The sequence below is a fragment of the Symsagittifera roscoffensis genome, chromosome 7 (genome assembly GCF_963678635.1).
Source record: "Symsagittifera roscoffensis chromosome 7, txSymRosc1.1, whole genome shotgun sequence".
In the NCBI taxonomy this organism is placed as follows: domain Eukaryota; kingdom Metazoa; phylum Xenacoelomorpha; order Acoela; family Convolutidae; genus Symsagittifera; species Symsagittifera roscoffensis.
Window position 1 is genome coordinate 27,758,905 of NC_087068.1, and position 22,997 is coordinate 27,781,901.

General features: G+C 36.1%; 2 protein-coding genes across 2 annotated transcripts in view; both read right to left on the bottom strand.

The window, feature by feature from the left end:
• Positions 1-19,613, bottom strand: part of LOC134851788 (protein mono-ADP-ribosyltransferase PARP16-like) — a 73,676-nt gene extending 54,063 nt beyond the window's left edge. Inside the window, exon 1 of the mRNA XM_063868020.1 lies at positions 19,587-19,613. The gene's annotated coding sequence lies outside the window, so the exon portion shown is untranslated. The remainder of the gene's footprint in view (positions 1-19,586) is intronic.
• Positions 1,084-10,759, bottom strand: LOC134851229 (DNA excision repair protein ERCC-5-like). Its single transcript, XM_063867219.1, has 5 exons — positions 10,493-10,759; positions 6,113-6,473; positions 4,458-6,042; positions 1,939-2,214; positions 1,084-1,682 (listed from the first exon to the last, which is right to left on the bottom strand). Exons 1-5 carry the CDS (start codon positions 10,737-10,739, stop codon positions 1,212-1,214), a joined length of 2,940 nt encoding a protein of 979 aa, XP_063723289.1. The 5' UTR covers positions 10,740-10,759; the 3' UTR covers positions 1,084-1,211.
• Positions 19,614-22,997: the final 3,384 nt, after the last annotated feature.

Consider the following 22,997-nt stretch of genomic DNA (forward strand, 5'->3'; position numbering starts at 1 on the left):
CAGCCTCAGGACGATCCAGGTGCAAACGAAGTATTGGACATCTATGCGAACCATTGGGAAACTAGTCTATTTGATCAATGACTAACTTGAATCCAAACTTCAAATACAGAGGCGAAGTTGGATTTCGCATAGACAAGCAAAAATATGACCGCTAACGCTACTGAGAAAACTGAATGAGTAAAACTTTGAGTCTACAAAATTTCTCAAGTGACCCACCCCAAAAGAGTTCATTCTATCACACAAGCTTTGTTTGTGTAATAACAGACCGGTAATGAGGACTAGCTCAATGAACGATTTCATGAGCCAAAGTGTTTCGCGCAAATTAGAGTGTAATAGGCTAATCTATTTACTCGACTTTTTCTCCAATGTGCTTGAGCACACACAAAAACAGCGTCACTCAATGGCACTGGTAAGAGTCAAAATTTCTACCAACTGTGCCATTTTTGACTTACTGTTTTCCAAAAAAAAACAACACATCCTATTATGCTGCCAATGCCAAAAATGCAGGCAGCCAAAGTGCACTAACTGATGCGAGATATGTTAGAAAAATGTGACCTCATTGAATAACACGAGCGTTTGCTGATGTAAGAAATTAATATTGAGACCAAAAGTTGAATATCACTCTCAATTTTCAAAATATTGCATGATTTTAAATTTTGAAAAAACCCAATCCAGTTTGAGACAAGGACAGCGGGTTGGCGTGCAAGTAGCACAGAATGGTCCGACCATTTTTTTTGAAAAAGTAGAAAATATCGTTTTAGTAGAAAAAGTAGAAAATCAATTGAATGTCGTTTTTTTTCTGTCCCTGGTTTGATAAAAAGATTAGACGAAAGCCTTAAACTTAGGCATATTCGACACTCTTAGAAAAAAAGAAGGTTCTTAATAAAAAACTTAGCTGACGCTAGTGTAAATAGTCCGAGTAGTAAAAAAAACGTCATTTATGCTGACCAAATTAATTTTCGGGATGGAGCCTTGAGCGGCGAATTTTTACGAGTATCAATTTAGACAAAATAGATTGACCCACTCGAAAATATACGTTTGAAATGTTCGTCTCAAAACATAAATAAAGACCCGTTCATAGATCTGCCCGGTGATAAAAAAAGTCGCCGCAGTAGTCAATAAATATTTACAAAAACTTGGCTGAAATGATAATACGTTCAAAAGATTTTTCATAAAAAAACTAAATGTACAATACTTATAATCTCGAATTATCAAGTTTCAGAACTGCTCGAACTCTCTGACAGTTGAAGATCTTTCGTTCTTTTTCTAACATTTTGCGCTTTTACTTTTGATTTCGCTTTTTTAGAGTTAAAAGTTCGTTTTTTATAAGAAATTTTCTGGTTTGCATCAGCATTTGCTGGATCGGTTTTTAGTTCACTCGAGGCATCTGGTTTGCATTTTCTTTGCGGTCTCTTCGTAGTTTTGCTGAATTGCTTCTCTTCTGCAGTTTCGGATTCTTTTGATGCGTTTTTCAAACTCTTCGATCTGCTTTCATTCTGTGACTCTGAAACCTGTGGTGCAGACCGCTCACTTTGTTTGTCGGTCGAGACATCCGACTTCTGGGTTTTCATCTTTGATATGGCGTCATTGATCCGTTTGCTTTTTACGACCCTTTTAGCAGTTCCCAATCTCACAGTGTAAAATTGATCTAGACTCATTTGGGTCACAAATTTCTTCTGTTTCTGAAACAAAATAATTGAATGAAAAGGAGGTGAAGATATCAAAACTTTCGGGTACAATTCGCCAAGCTACCATGAATTTGTAAAAACTGCTGCCTGTCGTCAAGATTTCAACGTCTGCCTGTCGTTTGAGAGTAAATTTTCGAGCAATGAAAAATTGAATAGCACGGAATTTTGGAATAATTCGATAACAAGAGCTGAAATACAGACAATTTGTATCTTATTAATTTGTATCTAATTTATTTGCTGAAAATTATACCTCTAAAACAGGTTGCAGCATTTCGTCCAGCTTCTTAGGTGGCCATCCGAGATATTGGGCCATGAACTCCTTCAACCCGAACACATCCGGTTGACCCCACTTGAATTTCTCTCTGGACTCGTCCACTCTGGACTGGTAATAGGCGTCAAATACTTTTTGACTTGGGAATGTTTCAGGCAGTTGGAACTTGAGCAGTCTCTTGCGAACAGAATTTGTGACTTCTGGTACGATTTGGTTTGACATTTTGTTGTGCCATTTTTTGAAACTTTCGAGTGGCTGAAATGAGAATCAAAACACTCAACAGATGAATTGAAAACTTAGTGAGCCTAGGGAATAACCATAGGGAGCAGTAGTTAAGCGGCCTGACATTCCAACTTTCGTTGAAAAGTTCATTGGATTAGAGCTCATCATGATTCTTTTTTGTAGCTTGACGGTGCGACAACTATTATCACCCCAGAAAATGCATTTTAGTACTTTTAAAAACGAGACAGCAGCTGTTCTCTGTAACATACCGAACAGTTAGTCTTATGTTGGTTCTGTCCCTCGTAGATAAATGGTCTTTACCTTCAGCAGACAAAGAACTGAATCGGAGCTCCATTGATTTGAAAACCCTCAAATTACTCCCAAAACTCGACTTGGCACAACTACTCAAAACACGACGCGCGAATTATTCAATACCATTGAAAAAAAACGCATGGCTTATTTGAGTGAAAATCTTTAACACTCCTCAAGTGGCTTTTTTGAACCGTACATTCATAGCTCTCAATTGAACTTATTTTTTCACATTAAGAGTGGTCTCATCCCAATCAATCATGTCTCTGCCACCAATAAAAACCACAATCAGACCTTCAGATAGCTAATATTATCTACACCTCAATCAAGTTCTTCTTTAAAAAGAAGCATAATGGTAAGGCTTTCATTTCGAGTGCGTCAGATCTTGTAATCAATCCCCTGTCATGGCAATAATAATGTGCGAGGAGGATCTCTCACTTCAGCTCTAGATTCTGGTCTGCCACAGGCTGGCCAAATTTGACTGCAATAGTGGTACCATGTGAAAATTCTAGACACAAGAAAAAGACTTTGAGTCGGAAAAAAAAGAGCTTTGCTCAAGACTATAACTCAGTCTGGAAAGTGAAGCAATAAGAGAAACGGACTATGCTTAGGCATGGTGGTTTCTGCGATTCGCAGAGGATCGATGAAAGGCTAATTAACATTATTAAACCATAAACACTATATGATCATATGTAGAAATAAGGAATTCTTTTACAGTGCCATCAGTTGCGAGAGGGCCATCAGACTAAATCTAGCTTGTTTTCAGGCATCTCAGAGCGAGAATAACACACTGTTTTTTAGGATTCCCTTTTAGAAAGAAATAATGAGACAGGGAGGCGAAGCTGAGCTTCGCACCACTTGCGATACAAAACAAGTCGCGAAATCGAAAAAATTCAAAAATTTTGAAAAAACTAGATCTATCGATGAGGCTAATTATGAAAAAAAACGAGCCAAGAAAGAAGAATGTGAAACTAGCTAGCATCAAAACAGAAGTTATCAGGCGGTAACAATTCGGAAATACCTTGGCAGCAACCCTTTAGGCCGATTTTTTTTTAAATTACCAAGTCTCCCATACTCATAAACAAACAAACAATCACATCTACACAAACTTTATTCACGCATCAAATAAAACAATATCCGGCCACTATGCCGAAAAGAATTTGGGCCGAAACCTCTTCAGCCAAAAAGAAGGAAAATAAAAAAAAATCGAAACAAAAAAAACTCAAGACTAATAAAAAGTTATTAAGTCCCCCACACCCTAAAAACACATACAAGCTCGTGAAACGACGCAATATGAAGCGATCAAACCGATGTACCATAGACCGAAACCTATCAAGCCAAAAAAAATCTTTAAGACTAATAAGAAGTTACAAAGTCCCCCTCACCCTCAAAACACAAAAACGCACACACAAACCTTTTTCGCCCATCGAAAGGCGCAATATGCGGCCATTAAACGAATATAACATAGGCAGAATTTTATCAAGCCGAAAAATGAAGAAAAAACAAAAAAAAGCCGAAAAAAATTGTTTTCATGAAAATCTTGAACTATAATTTCTATTAAGATTTATAGCATTTAGTGCGATCCAGAGCTGTGTATTAAAATAATGTTTCCCTTGAAGCTACCCGAAATTAGGTTACTAAGACGATATAAAATAGGCCGAAGCCTATTAAGCCGAAACAAGGACACAAAAACATTTAACAAATGGAGTTGGAAACATCACAACCAACATAAAAAGCAAACTTTGAAAAAGACGGATATTTAAAATAACGAATTCAACTATGCTCAATAAATGCAACCGAGAGGAGTAGGATTTGCAAAGAGGGCGAAGAGGTGAAGGAGTCCAGAAGTGAGTCCCTGTAGACACAGTTATTTACGGGAAAAAAGTCTAGTACCCGATTGCAATACCCTTGCTTATCGCAAGGATATTGATAATCAATTCGCTCAAACAAGAACATTTTATGCTGACCTTGATGCCAAACTCCCTTCCGAACTCTTCCAGCACTTCCATGCCATGCACAGGTCCAATATTCTCAATACCATCACAGTAATCACTGCCTAGCATCATAGCTAAGCAGATCAGATTCGATCTATTTATCATCAAGCGACCTTCGATTTCCGCCATTGTAAACTTTTCCACAAACTTCTCACGCTCAAAGAAGTTTTTATACACCGTCTTTCCTCCGAAAAGCCAGACATCGCTGTCATCTGTTATGGATCCATGGACCAGCCCTATTGAGTCCAGATAAGCACATTGAGCTTCTGCTTCGCCTGGACTTACTATAAATGGGAGACCGAAGAGTTTAAGTAGCTTTTGACACTGCTCGTACATGAGTTCTGTGACAGTAGTTGCACGATTTTCCTCTTTTTCAAGTTCACGTACCAATCGAAGCTCTTCTTGTTCCAAGGATATCACTTCTTGGGAATTCCATGGCAAAACTAAACTAGGCGCTTGATAAGTTGATGAAACTTGAACGTTTTTGTCGTCGTCTTGAAAATAGTCTTCTAATTGATATGTATTTTTGTTGACTGTTTGTTTTACTTCATCAACTAAGAAATTATGTTCGAATTCATTTATTGGATTGATGGTGACATCATTTTTCGTTTCTGGCATGTGTCGTATATTTATATTCGTCGACTGTTGCTGTTCTAGCGTACCAGTTGCTATTTCTTTTAGCCTAGTTGACGCTTCTGGTACGTCAATTTCATCATCTGAGACTACTACTACATCACTTATAGAATCTGATTCGTTAGATTTTTGGTTTTTGGAAGATAGGTTGTTTTGATTATCTGTAATGGATGCCATTCCAGCCAGAACTTCAACGTCTTCAAATTCGTCTTCTGAACTTGATTCGATGTCACTTTGAGTTTCCAAGGGTATTTGAGATGATGGTTCACTTTGAGTTGAAATTCCAGAATCATAGGAGTCTATATTTGTAAAGGGTTGCGAATTCTCACATTCCTTATTTGTCTTCATTTCATTATTTTTCATTTTATTTTCTATCACATTATTTTTATTTATTTCAATTTCCTCGTCTAAATGGTTAATTTTTATTTCTTTAATTGGCATTTTTAATCTGGACATAACTTCATTAATGTTAAATTCAGCTTTTAACACTGCGCTATTCGTATTAATATCTTCATATGTGTTTGGTTTTTCATTTAAACCAATTTGCGTCAATTTAGGTTCATCAGAACTTAATTTTAGAGGCGCGCCAGCTTGATCTTCGTTGTTGACTTTAACTGAAATGAGATCTTCACTGGTTTCAAAATCCATCCAAGATTCTATATTGTTCTGGCCTGTTTTCGGTAAGTTTTTCACATAAACCATGTACGAAGAATCTTCTGATGCTATTTTTCGCATTATGGCCCCGTCTACGTTTGCCAAGCCTAAAATTCCTAGACCATCTCTATTCATGTCTTTGCGTACATCTTCGATTTTCTGTGTAACGCAACTTTTGTCCAGAAAATTTTTCATCTGGAAGTCTGAAAAGTCGTTCAGTTTTTCTGGCATTGTGACAGGCTTCAAAAGACACTTCCGTTTTTTCAGCTCCCTAAAAACTATCTTTTTATCAATCACTAAGAAGTAGATCTAAAATTTGAAACAAAAATCGCGCAGCCTACCTTATATCCATCAAGATCTCGTGTTGCACCTCAAAAGGCAACGCTTTAAACTCTTCGGATTCAACATCCACATTTTCCAGGTCATCATTGTCATCGATATAATTAGAAATATCGTCCGCAGATTCGTTAACATCGTCGCGAATATTTATTCTACTCTCTTCGGAGCTTCCCAAATTGAACAACTCGTCGAATGGAGTTACGCTGGTGAGGACAGTTGGAAGTCTTTTGGGTTTAGGCAGCGCTTCTTTTACAGAACTGTCAGTTGATTCAATTATATGTGATTTTAGGTAGTTTGTTAAAACAGCGCTGCGCAAGTCAGAACAATTTGCCATTGCATGAGCCCGCTTCCTTCTACGTTTCTCTAAACAAAAACAGAGTTTTGTAAAATTTCCCTCAACTCAAACGCTTCCGCACTTTTGTACAACGCTATGAAATATATATATATATATATATATATATATATATATATATATATATATATATTTCAAAAAACAAAAGAAATCTCACAAATGAAAAGTGAAAAGTTTTACACAAGAAGTGAAGCTGCATTACGTAAACACAAACTATTAAATGGCGAAAAATAGCTCTAAAATATAGTGAAGTATGAAAAAAAGGTTTAAAAAAATCAAGATCAAAACTTAGCGCTGAGATCGATCCCTCAAACTTGAGATTAAGAGTCTCACGTCCACGCATCTGCACCATGCTCGCTTGACAATCTTCAAGCACTAGCCATCAAAATAGCAGATACAACGGATGCTATATAATTGCCAGTATTATGCCAGTTAGAAAAAGTCAGATAAACCTCAGTGATACCAAATAAAAACCCTTCGCTCACATTCAAACACTATCAACCCATGGTATATCAAAACAACCCATCTATCGTAAACATTAATTGAACTGTGACGACAACAGAGAAAACTGTGTTATCTGTTATAAAAATTAAAGGGAAGTGTTCTTTCTTGTTGTTTTTGTGACATTGAATTTTTACTTCACTACCGAATGAATCGGGTTCTATCGCAGCATCCAAATCCTGGGGAAAATGGAAGCAAGTCTCTTTCTCATCTGTAATGAGTGCAAAGATCAAAAAGGCTAGTTGACTTCAAACAGCAATCCTACAACCGGAAATCTCGAAGATTATATAACGCAATTGCAATAACAAATGAACATGGCTGAAAAAAATGGAACGCTCAAGCAACCTTGTTGCAATCAAAAACATGAATGAAGAGCAGCCGAAAAGCGATCGCAATAGCGTGGGGAAACGTTGCCCTAGGAAAATCGGTAGTCACATCACAGACAAACCGCAGGTATCCGTGTCAGAGAAGTACCTGACAGGACAGCAAAAACAGCTGATGAAAGAATGCTAGATGACATGGTAGCCATTGATAAAATCCCGAAGCTCTGTCCATTGAAGACAGGAAACGAAGAGGCGGCAAGTACGATGCAAGTAAAGGCACCTCCGAAGCATACTTTTCCGAAGCAAGTAAAGGCACCTCCGAAGCAGCATTAGCAGAGGTCTAATCCTGAATTCTACCATAACCTTAACGACTTCAACAATTTCGGCAAGGCCAACGAGTCCTAAACTAAACACTGAAGATGGAGAAAGATAAGAACGACTGTCTCAAGCGTAGAAAAGAGCAGATTGACCAAGGCATAAATCGTGCAAAACTCAGAATAAATCTCAAAATTGAGGTTTCAGAAAACAATCATTGGATTGCATTTGAAAATTCACCAAAATAAATGCGTCTAAGAAAAACAATTTTGGATCAGAATCCTCTTCTGCTAGCAAAAACGATTGACTAGCTGCTCTCTCAATTCTTGTTTTCAAAAACAGAAGTCTAGTTGACAAACATGAAAATGATCTTCGCAACCAAAGTGACTCAAGCAAATTTCGACATTATATCTTTAACTGAAATATTGCTCACCTTTGACGTTCCCAGCTCTGCAATATATAATCTCTCCTGATTATCAAATCTATAGAAAGAATTTATCAGTGGACACTACCTGGTCACATCAACTTGCTAACAGATTTAACAATCTTATCTGCTTTTCTCAGAACACTGACTTGATAATTATTGGTGACATCAACTTCTCGGAAGCAAACTGGAAAAAAATTTCATCGCAAAACCAGTACGAAAACGAAATTCTTGAGAATTTGATTGAGTCGAACATGACACAGTTTAAAGCAGCACAACTTGATGTCATACTTGGTAATTGCAATGAACAAATCATACGCATTGAAATCGACACGTCTCTTCAAAGCTCTTTGATTACGAATAACAAAGCAGACTGGGAAGCTGCAAACTCGTCAATCGCAAAAGATCTTTTCTCCCCTTTCTGCAGCAACCCAAACGAACTTGTAAGGCAGTCGTATATATGGCTGTGGTGTAAAATAGCTGAATGTTTCGAACCTGCTGAAACGATTAAACACCATGGAACAAGCACAAACTCAACCAATCAAACCTTTTCGAATAAAGAAACAAAAAAAAGTAATTACAAGTCCGATGGAGAATTACCTAATTGAATTCGAGCAGCAGTCCTCAAAAGTTTTAGCCAGGTACAAAAATACCTGAAATGCATCTGTAAAACACCCATGAAACCACTAATTGGCAAATACATGGGGAAAAATCGAAGAACGACAAGGAAAAAAGCAAAATATTTCACGATTATTTTGTCAGCGTGTTCGGAAGCCAAGATCTGAAAGTGCTTGCTTCAAAACCAAACTTTCAACATTAAACAAAATTGAAGTCCAGGAAAATGATTTGAAGGCAATCATGGAAGCAACCGAAGTCAATAAATCTATGGCCATGATAAAATTGGAAACTTGATACTCAAGAAGTGTCACAAAAAGCTATGCAAATCCCTGACCTTCATCTTCCAAATTTGTCTAAACAAAGAAAATTATCCAACCTCAAGGAAAACTAGCCAGGTGACACTCAATTTTATAGGAGGTAACAAAGTCGATGAAAGCTGTTATCATCCGATAAGCTTGCTTTGCTGCTGACTCAAGTTTTTGAGAAAAATTCTTTTCCCTGACATATATAAGCTAGTCAAAGAGATATTACATGATATCATTATGGCTTTCGGAAAAAAATATCAACAATTCTACAGTTACCTTTGTTTCTAGATGCGCTAAATCTTGATTTTGCAGAGGTCACCAATGTTTTGCATTTTTCTTGGTGTTCATCAATAATCTGCTTGACGAATTACCACAAATATATAGCTACGGTTAAGAAGATGACTTCAAAGCAATAGTACTAAAAAAGTACGTGCTTAACATTGCCACGAATACTATGTAGAAATGGCTCGAGGAAAACGAAATGACCCCTAAAATAAAAAAATTTTCTTGGCATCAAAGGGGGAACATGGAAGCTGCCTTACACGCTCATTTTTTGGCAGGAGTAAAGACCAAAAAGATCTGGGACTCATAGTATCGAGCCATTTGACATGGATTGATAACTGCAGTTTCCGAGTAACCAAGACCCCAAATGCACTGTATCAAATAAAAGGAAACTTAACTCGAGACGGTCACTGGTACACAAGGAAGGTTGAATGCGTACGCGGGATACGTAGTCCTCATTGCCACTTATGTGTCTCAAACATGGTTTCCGGTCAGCGCAAGCATTCTTAAAACTGAGAGCGCAGAAACTTGCATCCAAGTGGATATTGGATTCGGGATTGGAAAATAAAGAAAAATAAAGCGACCTCGGCATTCTCCCTCTCTGCCTTATTTTACCCTTACACTACACCACTTATTACTTTTTATAGGACTTCCAAAAATCAATACGAGATCAAATTGGACTTGGACACGTTTAGAACAGATCAATAAACGCCACAAACGAAACGTTGCGAGAACAGAAAATCACGAAGTGGGCTTGAAAAAACAGAAGAAAACTTCTTCAGAAGAACAAAGCTGTTTTACAATTACTGAATCAACGGAGACAAAAATGGAGACAAAAAAACCACATCAACGAAAGCAAAACACGTATCTATGCACAATTTTTCGAAAATTTCTTCACAGAGACGAACAAATGCTCATGGAGAATACTCAGATGTGAAAGCTGCAATATAATGAGCATGATACGACAACATTAAAAGGGACTGACATAAGGGTGGGAACCCTCAAAAACATCTAACCTACTACTACAACAGATGCTATTTAATTGCCAATGCTATGCCAGTAAAAAAAAAGCTACAAAGTGAGGAGGATTGGAATGAATAGGAGGATTGACTTCGTAAGATGACACTAATCTCGCATGTGTAAACAGTATGAGAAAAGTTCGCGCAAAATAAACACCTCCCGAGAGTTCAAAATTTTGAGATTTGTGCTTTAAAAAAATCCTTAAACGGTTAGACTGATCAACATGTGTCACGTATACATACCCATGCAATCGCGTTTTATTGCTGGAGTTGGGCCATCGAAGACAAAAACAGGCCGGATTCCATGGAACAGCAGCTTACATGCCCGGGAAAAGACAAGCTGAAGGTATCCGTTTCTGCCGCTGATCCCATGATTTGCTTGATGCAGCCATATGCTGACATCTACTGCTAAAACTTGACCTTGCAGGGACTCAAGAGGAACAGGTTTCCCCGCAGTATCCAGGAGTTGCCATAAACCAAGAACGCCCATTGAAAATAATTTACCAAATAATATCTGAAATTATCATCTAGATCTTCTGACACAGGGGCGATGCAGAGCTTCGCACTAGTTGCGATGCATCAAACCGGTAAGACAAGCTAGCAGACAGAAAAGGCAACAAAACCTGCCAATAAATTACCCGAAATAATCAAAAACGCATGTATCTTGACGAATGCATTTCCAAGTGAAGGTTAGAAGAATTATCTATAATCAGAAGGCCAAAAACATCATAGTAACCGAGGTAAGAATTCAATCATGGCTAGTAATTCTTTGTTAAGTTCTTTCTCAATTTTCAGTATCACCTGAAACAATACAATTGGTTAAAGTATTGTTGCTTCTGATCTAGTTTTAAACGTACTTTTCCTTTTAGATTTTAAAATTGAGCTCAGACTGTATTTTTCGCAAATTATTGAAATACGATAAAGTTTACTTAATTTTGATTTATAAAAAGGGCTATAGAATGCCCTAACCACTAAAAAGAAAGCTCATAATAGCAGAATAAATATTGAAGCTTCCGGAAAATAGTGAAATTAATCGTAATTTTTGAAAAAAATATAGTAAAAAATAATCGAATCTATCCAAAATTTTCCATTTTCAACCTTTTTTTGTTGATTAACTAACTTTTTATCCAGTTTAGGGAGAATTGAAATAGGATTAAGGCAATATTCTACGAAATTTCTAGATCAGAGTCCATGATTTAACTCCTCCTCTGTTTTTATCTCAATGATTAACCCAAATTTGTACAAAAATTACGACTTCTGAGAAATTTTTCAGGTTAAAAATAATGAATTTTAGATCAATGATGGAAACTGAACAGTTAATTGCTAAAATTGACTGAAAATGGGATAAATTTTTCTTAAAAGTTTCTTCGATATTGGTTCAAATTCAACAAAATCTTCTTCATAACTAATGGTTATCTCTCTGTTGCTTCTGCAACATAATTTTCAAGATTTTCCGATGAAACGTTTCATGTTTTTTATGGTTATTCTCGCTTTCTGCTTAATGCATGTTTTCACTATTGAACACACTTTGCAAGAAAATTTAGTCAAAACTGGAGAATTTAGGAGGAAAATAGTATCAATTCAACGAACAATTTGCTGGCAGAGATGAAGTTAGAACTCATACCGTCTGGTTATTACAATGAAAATTGTAAATGTCTTCCTCAAGGTTCCCTTGTTCAGTTGCTACAGTAAACAATGGAAGCGTAAATACAATATTTGGGATCAATAACTAACACTTTTCTTGCAAAATAGTTATTAAATTTCTTTTTATTCTTAATTTATAACGGAAGTTTTCTCAAAAATATCCAAGTGAGAAAGAATTGTTGCTAGTTGAAGTATTCAAAAACAAATGTAAAAAATGAGAAAAAAAAGTTGTTTTTTTTACGACTTAAGAACAAATTAGGAGCAGTTCTATTAGTGATAATCTGAAAATCTCCGGAAATAAGCAAAAGAACCTAGTTCCTAACATCTACAATATAAAAACTTCTAAACGAGTGGTGCGTCTCAAAAAATTGATTTATCAAAGCAAATCAAGATGCAAACTGGAACAATTGTGTAATTTTCCGATTTTATAAAGAAAAAAACTCTATATAGTAAAAATATAGTAATGTATTGTATATAGTGTTGTATATTGTATGTAGTATTGTGTATGTATGTAGTATTGTGTATTGTATATAGCAAGGAAATGTAGATCTGGAAAGCAAGTTTTTGACTTATGTTCCATGTATCTACTTCCAAAAGATGTTGGATTGGGTATACTTTACAAAAACTATCCTCAAACATCTAGTTTTTCATATAAATTTACCTATTATATCAAATGATAACAAACTTTTCTAATGAATTACACATAAATACAAATCTCTGTTACTTTTTAAGTCGGATTTTTTTTCTCAAGATATACTTTAAAAGCTAAATTTCAGAAAAATTATCCAAGACTCCTAGTGAAATAAATTGAGTTTCTATCTCAAATCAGCATTTTCTGAGTTTCTGCTTCCTCTACTATCTACCAAATTGCTCCAATTTGAACAAAATTTTTCTTGAAAATTGAACTTTAGATGGAAAAGTGTTAAGTTTCAACGAACGTTCAATAATCCGAAGCTGAAATAAAACCACAAATCCTTTGCTAAAAGCCTTTAAATGATTTTCTCAAGATCATAACTGTATATTCAAGTTGAACTCTGCATTTTTATTTTTGAGTAAATTTTTAGTTGAGAATGATCCATATCTTTATCTTGAAATTTTCAAAGTTTAGCAAACACAAACATTTTTTCCATGTCATTTATCAATTTATTTTCTGAAATCATCAAAAAAAATAATAGAAAAGCATAATTCTTGATAAATCAAACCCCATTATCTGCTTAAAAACGCTCTACTCTTTGAACACTTTTACAAGCACTAAACAAGGAAAACTTTAAAATAGTAACTACAAAAAAATTTTCAATTAGTCGATGTTTTACAAATATCCAAGTTTTACAACTTTTAAGCAAATATTTAGCTACTCATTAGCATATGTTATGCACTTTTACTACAAATTTAACGCAACAAAGTCTCTACAAGCTTGTAACCAAGGAAGTTTTTACTATTGATTAAAGGTTTTCGGATCGAGTTCCATGGAAAGTTTCACGTCATTTTGAACTCGATTTCTGCCGTCTTTAACATCAACCAAAATCAATCAAAAAATAAAAAAATAAATGACAGTTCAGGTAATGTAATGAAAACACTGTATAATTTCTGACTAGATTTGTTACAATTGCTGAAATTTTTCAGATTCAGTAAAAACTAATAATCATAGTAACATCTATGTTTTTTTTTAAAATTAAAAATGTTACCTTCTCTTGAAGTGTGTTTGGAGACTGCTGAGCACATATTTTAACATTATGCTGAAAATGCTTCTTCTTGAAATGATTAGCGAGTTCCTCGCTGCTATAAGTATAAAAATTACAGTTAGAACACTTCAAAACACCGCATGTTTTACGATGTCTTGACGCTTCTTTGTGAGTGTATTCAATGCCACATTCAAGACATGTAACTCTTTCCTTTCTATTCACTGACGGCATCTCAATAGTAAAGAAAAATTAAATGGGAGATGTAAAATGTACCAATTTTTTAGATAAGATGAGTTGAATAGCCTCAAAAAATGGAAAAATGAACTTAATAACCAATTGTTTTTAACGTGAAAGAAAATCAGAATGGATATGCTATTTGGCCTAGATGAAATAAAAATCATCCAATCTAACCATGGAGTTTTTAAAAGTATCAAACAATCAGAATCGAGCATTAATTACAAGGAAATTTTCATCTTTTCTGATATCAACCAATCAGAATCGAGCTTCAATAGTCAGGTAATTTTCAACAAAACCAATGTCCACCAATCCGAATTGAACTTCAAAAGTCATGTAATTTTCAACAAATTCAAGGTCAACCAATCAGAATTGAGCTTCAAAAGTCATGAAATTTTCAAGAAATTTTAAGTCAACCAATCAAAGTCGAGCTCTTCTTCTCATGAATTTTTCAACAGTTTCTTTAAAATTTGTAGATTATGAGGATACTTTCACAGGCGTTATTTGTGTTAATAACCAATCAGAATGAAGTATTCACAGATTCTAAAAAATGTTGTAGATCAGAACCAGACTATGTTTATGAAACTTCTTAATCAATAAATTTTAATGATTTTTTCCAACATAACTAAGATTTGAAGTTTGATACCCTAGTGGGATAAATGAGATTTCTTGTCTAGTTTATATTGTTTTTTCGATATTCAATTCAAATTTTGAAATTTCGATCAAAATTTTTTCGATTTGTTCTATTTCTAACCAGTGAAAAAAAAATTACCAAAGTATACGTTTTTATCGTTTTCTTTTTGGTATATTGTAGTTTAAACAATCGGAAGTCTTTTAAATTTGGATAAACGATCAAAAGATATTTTGACAAATCTGGATTTTGTATTTGTATCAAATTCAAAACAGTAATCGAATTGATGTTCCTGATCTCCAATTTTTGTTTCATAGGCTCTTCCATTGTTTTGTTTTTTAGTGATCGACCACTCAATCTGAGTTAACTCTTCTAAATAAAAACATTGTTGATAAATCTGACAGTACTCTTCTTTTTTGTAATCTCCTCTCCATCTTTTTAACAAAACTATTGAACTTTCTGTGTTTTTATACAAGTTAAAACTAATACAATCTCCATCATTTTCATCTATCCACCACTCTTGTAAGTTTTGTAGTAGTTCAATTTTAAAATCTGATAAATGTTCAATTCAGACAATAAAAACGTTTTTGATGGAAACATTTTTCTTTCTGAAATATACGAAGAAACTTTAAAAACTCGAATTGTTTTATCATTTTTAAAATATTTTGTAGTAAAAATCACCGTAAAGTCAAAGTCTAGTTAGTTTCAAGGAAATTCATGGAGCCAATCAAAACCTCAAATTAAGGCAGAAAAAAATTGAAAACAACCAATGAATTTCAAAAAATCTAAACAAAATAATGATAATGTTTTCAACTAAATATACATTCTTGTTTGTAATTTTCTTAAATTGAGGCAAAACTTAGCTAAATTTAGATGAAAACAGTTATTAAATAAGTTTATCTGTAATTTCATAAATAAATACTGGAAAATCATTTGATAGTTGGGTAGTGTGTTATGTCAATTTCGATCAAATTGTATGTTTTGTCTAACTTTTCCTGAGATATTATAGCTCTAAAAATACACTTTAGTGAGAAAAAATAGTTTTGAACAAATAATATCTCAATTACCAAACATGCAAAACATCACAAAGCCTTACTGAGGTTTACAATTATCAACAAACATAAATTCTCCCAATATTTGGAACAGTTCTTTGAATTAATTCAAAGTATAGTTGACATATGCAAATTGCTTCAAAGCTTCTTTTTCCTTTGCAGTGAAGAGTCGAATCTGAATGTAGGGTGGCTTGCTCACGTTGTACTTCTTGACTGTGACGTACACCCTCCTCATGTTGTACGTTGCTATTTCATATACTCTATTACAGATGTCGAGCTCCTGACCCATAGTTGATTCTCTGCCAGACTGCTGTGAAACTCAATTCAATTCAAAGCGATTTCAATTCAATTCAATTCAATTCAAATCGCTGCATCGTCCTCGTGGATATTGGAGCAGCGCTACCGGTGCATCCAAAAATTAGCGGGCACAAGCTACTCTGCTCTACGTTTAAAATTCTTTGCTGATATTTAGAGTTCTTCAGCGTTTCGTGGTATTTGTATGCATCCTTATGCAGTTTTCGCGATGTTTTTGGCATGGGGGTTGAAAATTTTCACATCAAAGAAAGCGCGGCCGAATCGTGAACCCAGAGTCCGTTTGCCTTAATGCCAAGTCGTGCCTCATCTTCAGTTGTAGTTGAAATGTTGACAAAGCTTTCGCCTTGCAACGGCTGAAGTTTCGGCTCAATCTCGACGTCACGGCAAACCTCGTTCATGAGGTTGGCGAATGTGTCTTTAATTTCCTTGTGTCTTATGTGTGTGTAACCACCCTCTGCACAGTGAAGCGCATGTGTCAAGTTAAAATTAGCACCACATGCACATGTGAGTGGGGTTTTGGTTGGTTCCCATCCGTATCTTAAGTAAATACCATCTCTGAATTCTGGTTTATTCAGGTTGAAGTTGTATCTGCTCTGTGGTAAAGCATTGAGCCAGTTCGAGGCTCTTTTTTCAGAGGCCAGGTCGATTACGTTTTTATCTATTTCATTTAAGGAGTTAATGAGGTTTGTTTTTTTTCAATTTGCTCTGTCAGTTTTCAATTTTTTGATTTTCGTACATATTTTTTCTAACAGTGTTACTGCTGTAATAGGATCTTGAGATTCCAGTACTAGTGATGTTTCCTTAGACCATTCTAGGTAGCTTTCATGATTGGATGGCAACCGGATGTTAAGTCCGCCCATTTTAAGGGGTAAGGAGGATATCTGACGGAACTGGGGGTTTAAAATGTCTTTACCGACTAGGTTAGGTAATAATTGTTCTTTGATAATATTTTCACATATTTCTAAGTTTTCCATAGTGTTAGGCGTTGTCCTGGCAAGAAATGAAAGTTTTTCTTGAACTCCTTTAGTATAGCAGGCATAAACGTTTTGAGGGGAGTTTTTGGTGATTTTCGTTAGTTTTTTCAAAACTTTGATTTGCTCATTCTGTTGAAATTCGAGGAACTTTTTACATTCAAATTCTGTTCCTATAACTGAACCAAGCACTCGGGCTCCTGCTTTTATAGTGATTCCTCTATTTGCGAAGATTTTCTGAGCTTCACCGAGTTTTTCATCCTTGACAAGGAGTTGGCATTTGAATGCTTTCACGTGGTAGCCGGAAAGTTTACCCAGTGATACAATTTTATCGAGGACGGTTCATAGATTGCTTAATTTACCGACTGCGTTTTTGTCTTCTGCGTCTTATTTCTGGGCTACATCGTCTACTGATAAAAGTTTTATGAGTGGTATTATGGCTAGACCGTACATGGCGATTGCTAGTTGATCCCCCTGGGTTGTCCCTTCTTGAGAGTAGACTGTTTTTTTGTTAACGAACAGTTTAGATGGATTGGAGAAGGAGTTCTTAATCGCTGTTAAAAGAGAAGGGCAGGTGTTTTCGATGTTTTTGAATGCCAGCTTTCAGTTCAGCGAGTTGAAAGCGTTTTCGGCATCTATCAGTAAAACAGCATCGGCGGAAGCTTTGCTGTATTGATCTCTTAGCGTGTGGATCGCATATTCAATGCCAAATTTTTGTCCTAGGCAGAGTTGGTAGTTCGAACCGAGCGACATGAGCTCGTTTTTTAGGCATTTGGATATTGTTCGCCCTATTATCCTATGCATAACTTCTCCTATGCCTATGGTTCTTACCCCAGGATTCTTATCTGAGGGTACTAATCTGCATGCGTTATATGGGTCTATTAGTTATGGATTTAGTTCTTCGGTGGCCAATTTTTTTGGCAATTTTAGCAATTGTTTTTGAAAACTCAACTGATTGTTGCCCGAAGTGTGTTAAAATACGTCTCCATTCATTTGCATCGAGGCCAGATGGTCCATGCGATCCGTGCGTTCTCATGGCTGCCTTCTTGATATGTTGATCGTTTATTTGATCAAATATCGATGGATGGAAAGGAATTGTTTCGTTGAGACTGGTGTAATATGGTTCTCATCAATTCGTTTATATGGTATGTGTTTCTCTATGAGAGTATGTTCCACTGTCTTACCTTTGACAACCTCGTCAAGCGAAAAAACGCCTTTAGATGTGTCTGTTAGTTTTGCAAATGCGCTTGATATTTTTCCAGTATTCATTAGTTTGTTGAACTGTTGTGATTCAGTTTCAGTTTTTCTTCTACTTCCTTTCAACAAGCGCATTTGCAGTGCCTTTGCTTCTTATATAGTCCATGCAGGTCTCCGTCTTGCCATTGCTTAAGTCGCCTTGCTTTTGTTTTGGATAAAGATCCATCATTTTTGGACTTTGTTTTGCACAGTAATAAGTGTAAAAAAATCATTGCTGCGTGCATTGCGAAGGTATTTTCGTTGTTTTCTATTAGGCTCTTCAAAGTTCTATTGAGGGTTTCAATGAAGTTATAACCAACTTTGTTTTTTGACAAGATCATAAAGACCGGTTTCCAGTGGACCACTTAGGTGTGTTTTTTCCTGGTGGTTTCTATGAGTTCTGGACAGGGGTTTGACCATGGGTCTTGTATTGTTCTAGGTTCTATAGTGGAAAAATCTCCTGAGTTTTGTGAGTGTGGAGCAGTGGGAGCGTGAGGGTGCATTTGGGGGAGCGTGGTTGTAGCTAGGGTTGGGGTATTGCATTCATGCTTGTCGTTAGCTGAATGAAGTTGGGAGGTGCAGCGATGACAACTGAAATCGTCATAGTGATCACTGCTGCGGGCTAGGCCGCTGCATTTTACATGCATGTAGCCTGGGCATGTGAAGCACCAAACACCTCCGACTCGTAGGTTGTTTTTACAAATAAGGCAGTGTGTTTAAGTAGCCTTTTTAGGAAGGACGGCGGTGTCAAGTTAGCGAGAGAAACTATAGATTAAATTTGCAAGAAAATTTGTAAAGAAATCATTATCGTAGAAGGAGAAATGGATGCCATCACGGCAGAAAATTTGAGGGGTTAGATTTAGGTTGAGGTTAGGTGAAACAATAAGTGTAGGGGGGTGTACAAATCTATTTATCAAATTAAACAGCACATGATTATGAATATAAATTTTGCGGTTTACTTCGGAATTATTACAATTCTGAATTGTTTTGGGGATGATCAGTCTCTTGGGCTGAAACTTGTTAGTGACGAGGTTAATCAAGTTTTTCCACAGCTGTTCTAATTCTTGTGGATGCAGCCTGTTGTCATTGTATCCAGCAACTATTGTTACTGTATTTAGGCGGCGCTTTGGTCTGTTTTGTAAAACTGTTTCAAACAGATCATGAAGCGTTGCGCCGCGGTAGGAGTGAATTGTTGATTTTACTAGAGCTGGTTTGATATATTTGGTCCTTGAGGTCCCGATAACTAGTTTCTGTGAGAACTCAGGGATGCGTCTTGCCTGGAACCGCGGCATCAAACTGAAACGCAGACAACTGGGGCGAGAAAGGAAGCTCTTTGGGGTAATTTATGAATACTTTCACTTAGGAAAAAAAAAGAAAAAAAAGGAGTGGTACAACTTGACTTCGATTTGGAGGTCGATTCAGCAGCTCACTCCTTCTTGCGTCTAGTTACGCCAGGGAAACTTCACTCGCCTACGGCTGGGACGGCGAGATTTGGTAAGATAACCAGAAGAGGAAAGCCCAGCCCGCATATGATATGAAAACACACAAGCGGTAAATTTGAACAAAGAAAGACTATTTAATAAGTTTATCACAACAATTAGTGAAGCTGAACTGTTAATCTTGCAAATTGTTACAATGGAAGATCTTGACACTGCTACCACAACCTCGTAAAATAGTACTTGCCTGCTAAATGACATTCTAACATCTTATCTGAAATCAATTTCGTTTGCCTGGAAACATTTCATCCCCAAAACTATTTAATCGCAGTGTGGAAACGGGCGTATACTCAGAGGTTGCACAAAAAACTCTAATGCACAAAAAACTACACGATATAGAAATCTCAACTTACTTGTTTGGTATGGTCTCATTTCAACGGCAATGCAACACAACTAGAACACCTTATATGTTCAAAGCAGAATTGCAGATAGCAAGAAAATCATTCGGAAACGGTGCGTTCTCAGTACTTGCTCCCGAACAGTGTAATTCGCTCCACTTGAGTTCAGGAGAATTTTAGATCACTATACTTTCAAACGAACGCTGAAAACATACCTTTTTGAGAACGCAAATGGCGTGTAGAGTAGTGGAATTAATGAAAGGTTTGCTTCCATGCTTATAGAAATAATGCAGACTGTTAATTTACGCAAAAACCGTATTCGTGATATTCGACGATCACTTGCAAATCACTGCTGTGTTGTTGAAAGCAAAAGACAGCCATTTCGGAGAATAATCTATGTTTCTACCAACCGCGTGAAGAATACAATCACTATTTCGTGCCCAACTGGAGCCATCTCCACGATATGCAGCGAAAATGTTCTGAGAGATATCAGAAACTCGGGTGCAATATCATAAAAGTCATGGGAAGCACCAATAACCTCTTCGATCGAGAGAATCGATGATTGATGGGACCAGTAGAAACTGCTATGATATGAAAACACACAAGCGGTAAATTTGAACAAAGAAAGACTATTTAATAAGTTTATCACAACAATTAGTGAAGCTGAACTGTTAATCTTGCGAATTGTTACTATGGAAGATCTTGACACTACTACCACAACCTCGTCAAATAGTACTTGCCTGCTAATTTACATTCTAACATCTTATCTGAAATCAATTTTGTTTGCCTTAAAACATTTCATCCCCAAAACTATTTAATCGCAGTTTGGAAACCGGCGTATACCCAGAGGTTCTCAAAATAGCTAGCATTAATCCAAAGTTGAAAAAACAAACCCTAGATCTTGAATCGCTGAACATTTACAGACTAGTAGCTAACACTAACACAATATCCAAGTTGCTGGAGCGGGTTGCTGCTGTTCAACTGAAACTTCACCATGAGAACGAAAAGTTAATTGACCCTAACCAATCCGCTTATAGGGCTCTTCATTCAACGGAAACATACCTGCTGAAGACAGCAAATGAAATTCTTACTCATCTGATTAGAGATAACCTAGTCATGAGTACTTGGTCTGGATATATCTGCTGTATTTGATACAATAGACTTCGATGTCGTCGATGAAATTCTAGTTAAACGATTTAGTATCAAAGAAACATGCAAGAAATGGATCCTGTCTATCATACGTTTCGGAGAATGATCTATGTTTCTACCAACCGCGTGAAGAATACAATCACTATTTTGTGCCCAAGTGGAGCCATCTCCACGATATGGAGCGAAAATGTTCTGAGAGATATCAGAAACTCGGGTGCAATATCATAAAAGTCATGGGAAGCACCAATAACCTCTTCGATCGAGAGAATCGATGATTGATGGGACCAGTGGAAACTGCTGATCAAATGTACTATCTGATTCGTTAATTGAAATTTCACGGGTAAAATGTTGGATTAATGGAACTAACGAGCAGAAGGGATAGTTACAGCATTGTAAAAGCACTAAACGGCTGGCATCAAGATTTAGCGAAGGAACTGAAAGTCCCTTGCTACAATCACAGAAGATTCAGATACCGCCATCATAGGAGCACTGATGACATCCATCCATCACAGGCCTAGCTCTAGGCTGAAGGCTCTCGGCAGCAGAAATAAACTAGCCTAGATCGAGGCCGAAGATATAACAACGTGGCAGACTTAGCTCAAGTTAGAAGGTTATCCAGCAGACATCTAAAACAGGCGTAGCTTAGGGCCAAAGACTCGCCAGACAGACAAAGATAACAAGTCTAGTTCAAGGCCGAAGACATTTCTCTCACCTTTGAGTTTCAAATAAGGTTGACAAAATCAAATTATGATGATGATGATGATGATGATGATGATGATGATGAATGGCCGAAAGTATTAACCCCAAAAATCTCAAAAACCTCAATTAATATCAGAGTAAAAACTGGGGTTATGTGTTTTGGTTTCTGAGCAAAATTTTCTTACGCCGAAGCTATAGTTCACTTAGAGCTCAAATTAGGTAACTTTTTAGTTTCTTCATAGCTGATGAAAAATCTTAAGAAAAGTACCGTTTCACAAATGATTTTGATGAGTTGACTACAATGTCCATCGAAATCCAAGAAATCAATTTTTTTAAAGAGTTTCATTGATATTTTAATAGTGCCAATGGGGCCAGAATTTGAGCAGTTGCCTCGATTTGAGGTGAAAAACTAGGCAACGCAAAATCAGCGAAAGTTGAAAATTTGGCGCTTGCAAAATCAGAAAGACTTTTCCAAAATCAGCAATTAATTCCATAAGTACAGAAACCTACACGAAAGGTCTATGAATACTGATTTTTGAATATGGAAGTTGTATGACTACCATTTTCCCTTAACCCAAAAAAAGTGATTTTTTTTCTGAAGTTGAATGTCTCGCAATTATTGAACGTATTCGTGACTGAACACAAATGAAAAAAACCATGGCTTACTCAAAACTAGTGTCACCAAAGGACCAAAGGTTTGATCGTCTCACAATCACACTGCATTAGAACCGACCTGAATTGGATAAAATTAATAATTGAAAGCATCAAACTTCAATTTATGCGAAAATTTTCACAAATGATTATTTTCCAAATTTGTATTTTTTCATTATCAGACATTGGGCAAGACATACATTAATTTTCCGTACAGAAGAAATAAATTTTTAGCGTTTTTGAAAAAAAAGTTATTCAGAGAAACGGAAAAAAATCACATTTTTGTGTATCCATGACTACGTTATGCTCAAAAAATTAAGTTTTGCATGCGAAAAAAAAAACTTTTTTTTTGGAAAACGTTTAAGTACAACATTCAATTTGCGGTTGAAAAAAAAAAACAAAAAAAATTTGAGGCTAAAACAGGAAGAAATTTCTTTGATAATTCGATGAAACCATTCTAGCAAAAAATAAGAAGTGTGTATGACTAGTATTTTTTCATAGACTTAGTTTATGGAGTTGTATGATTAATATTTTTGGTCTATGGAGGTCTATGGAGGTCAACCCGGGTGAACTACAACCACGGTAAACACTTTGACGAACACTTTCAGTGATCTTTGAAAAAAGGATAACTTTCGAGTTAAATTGTGCTG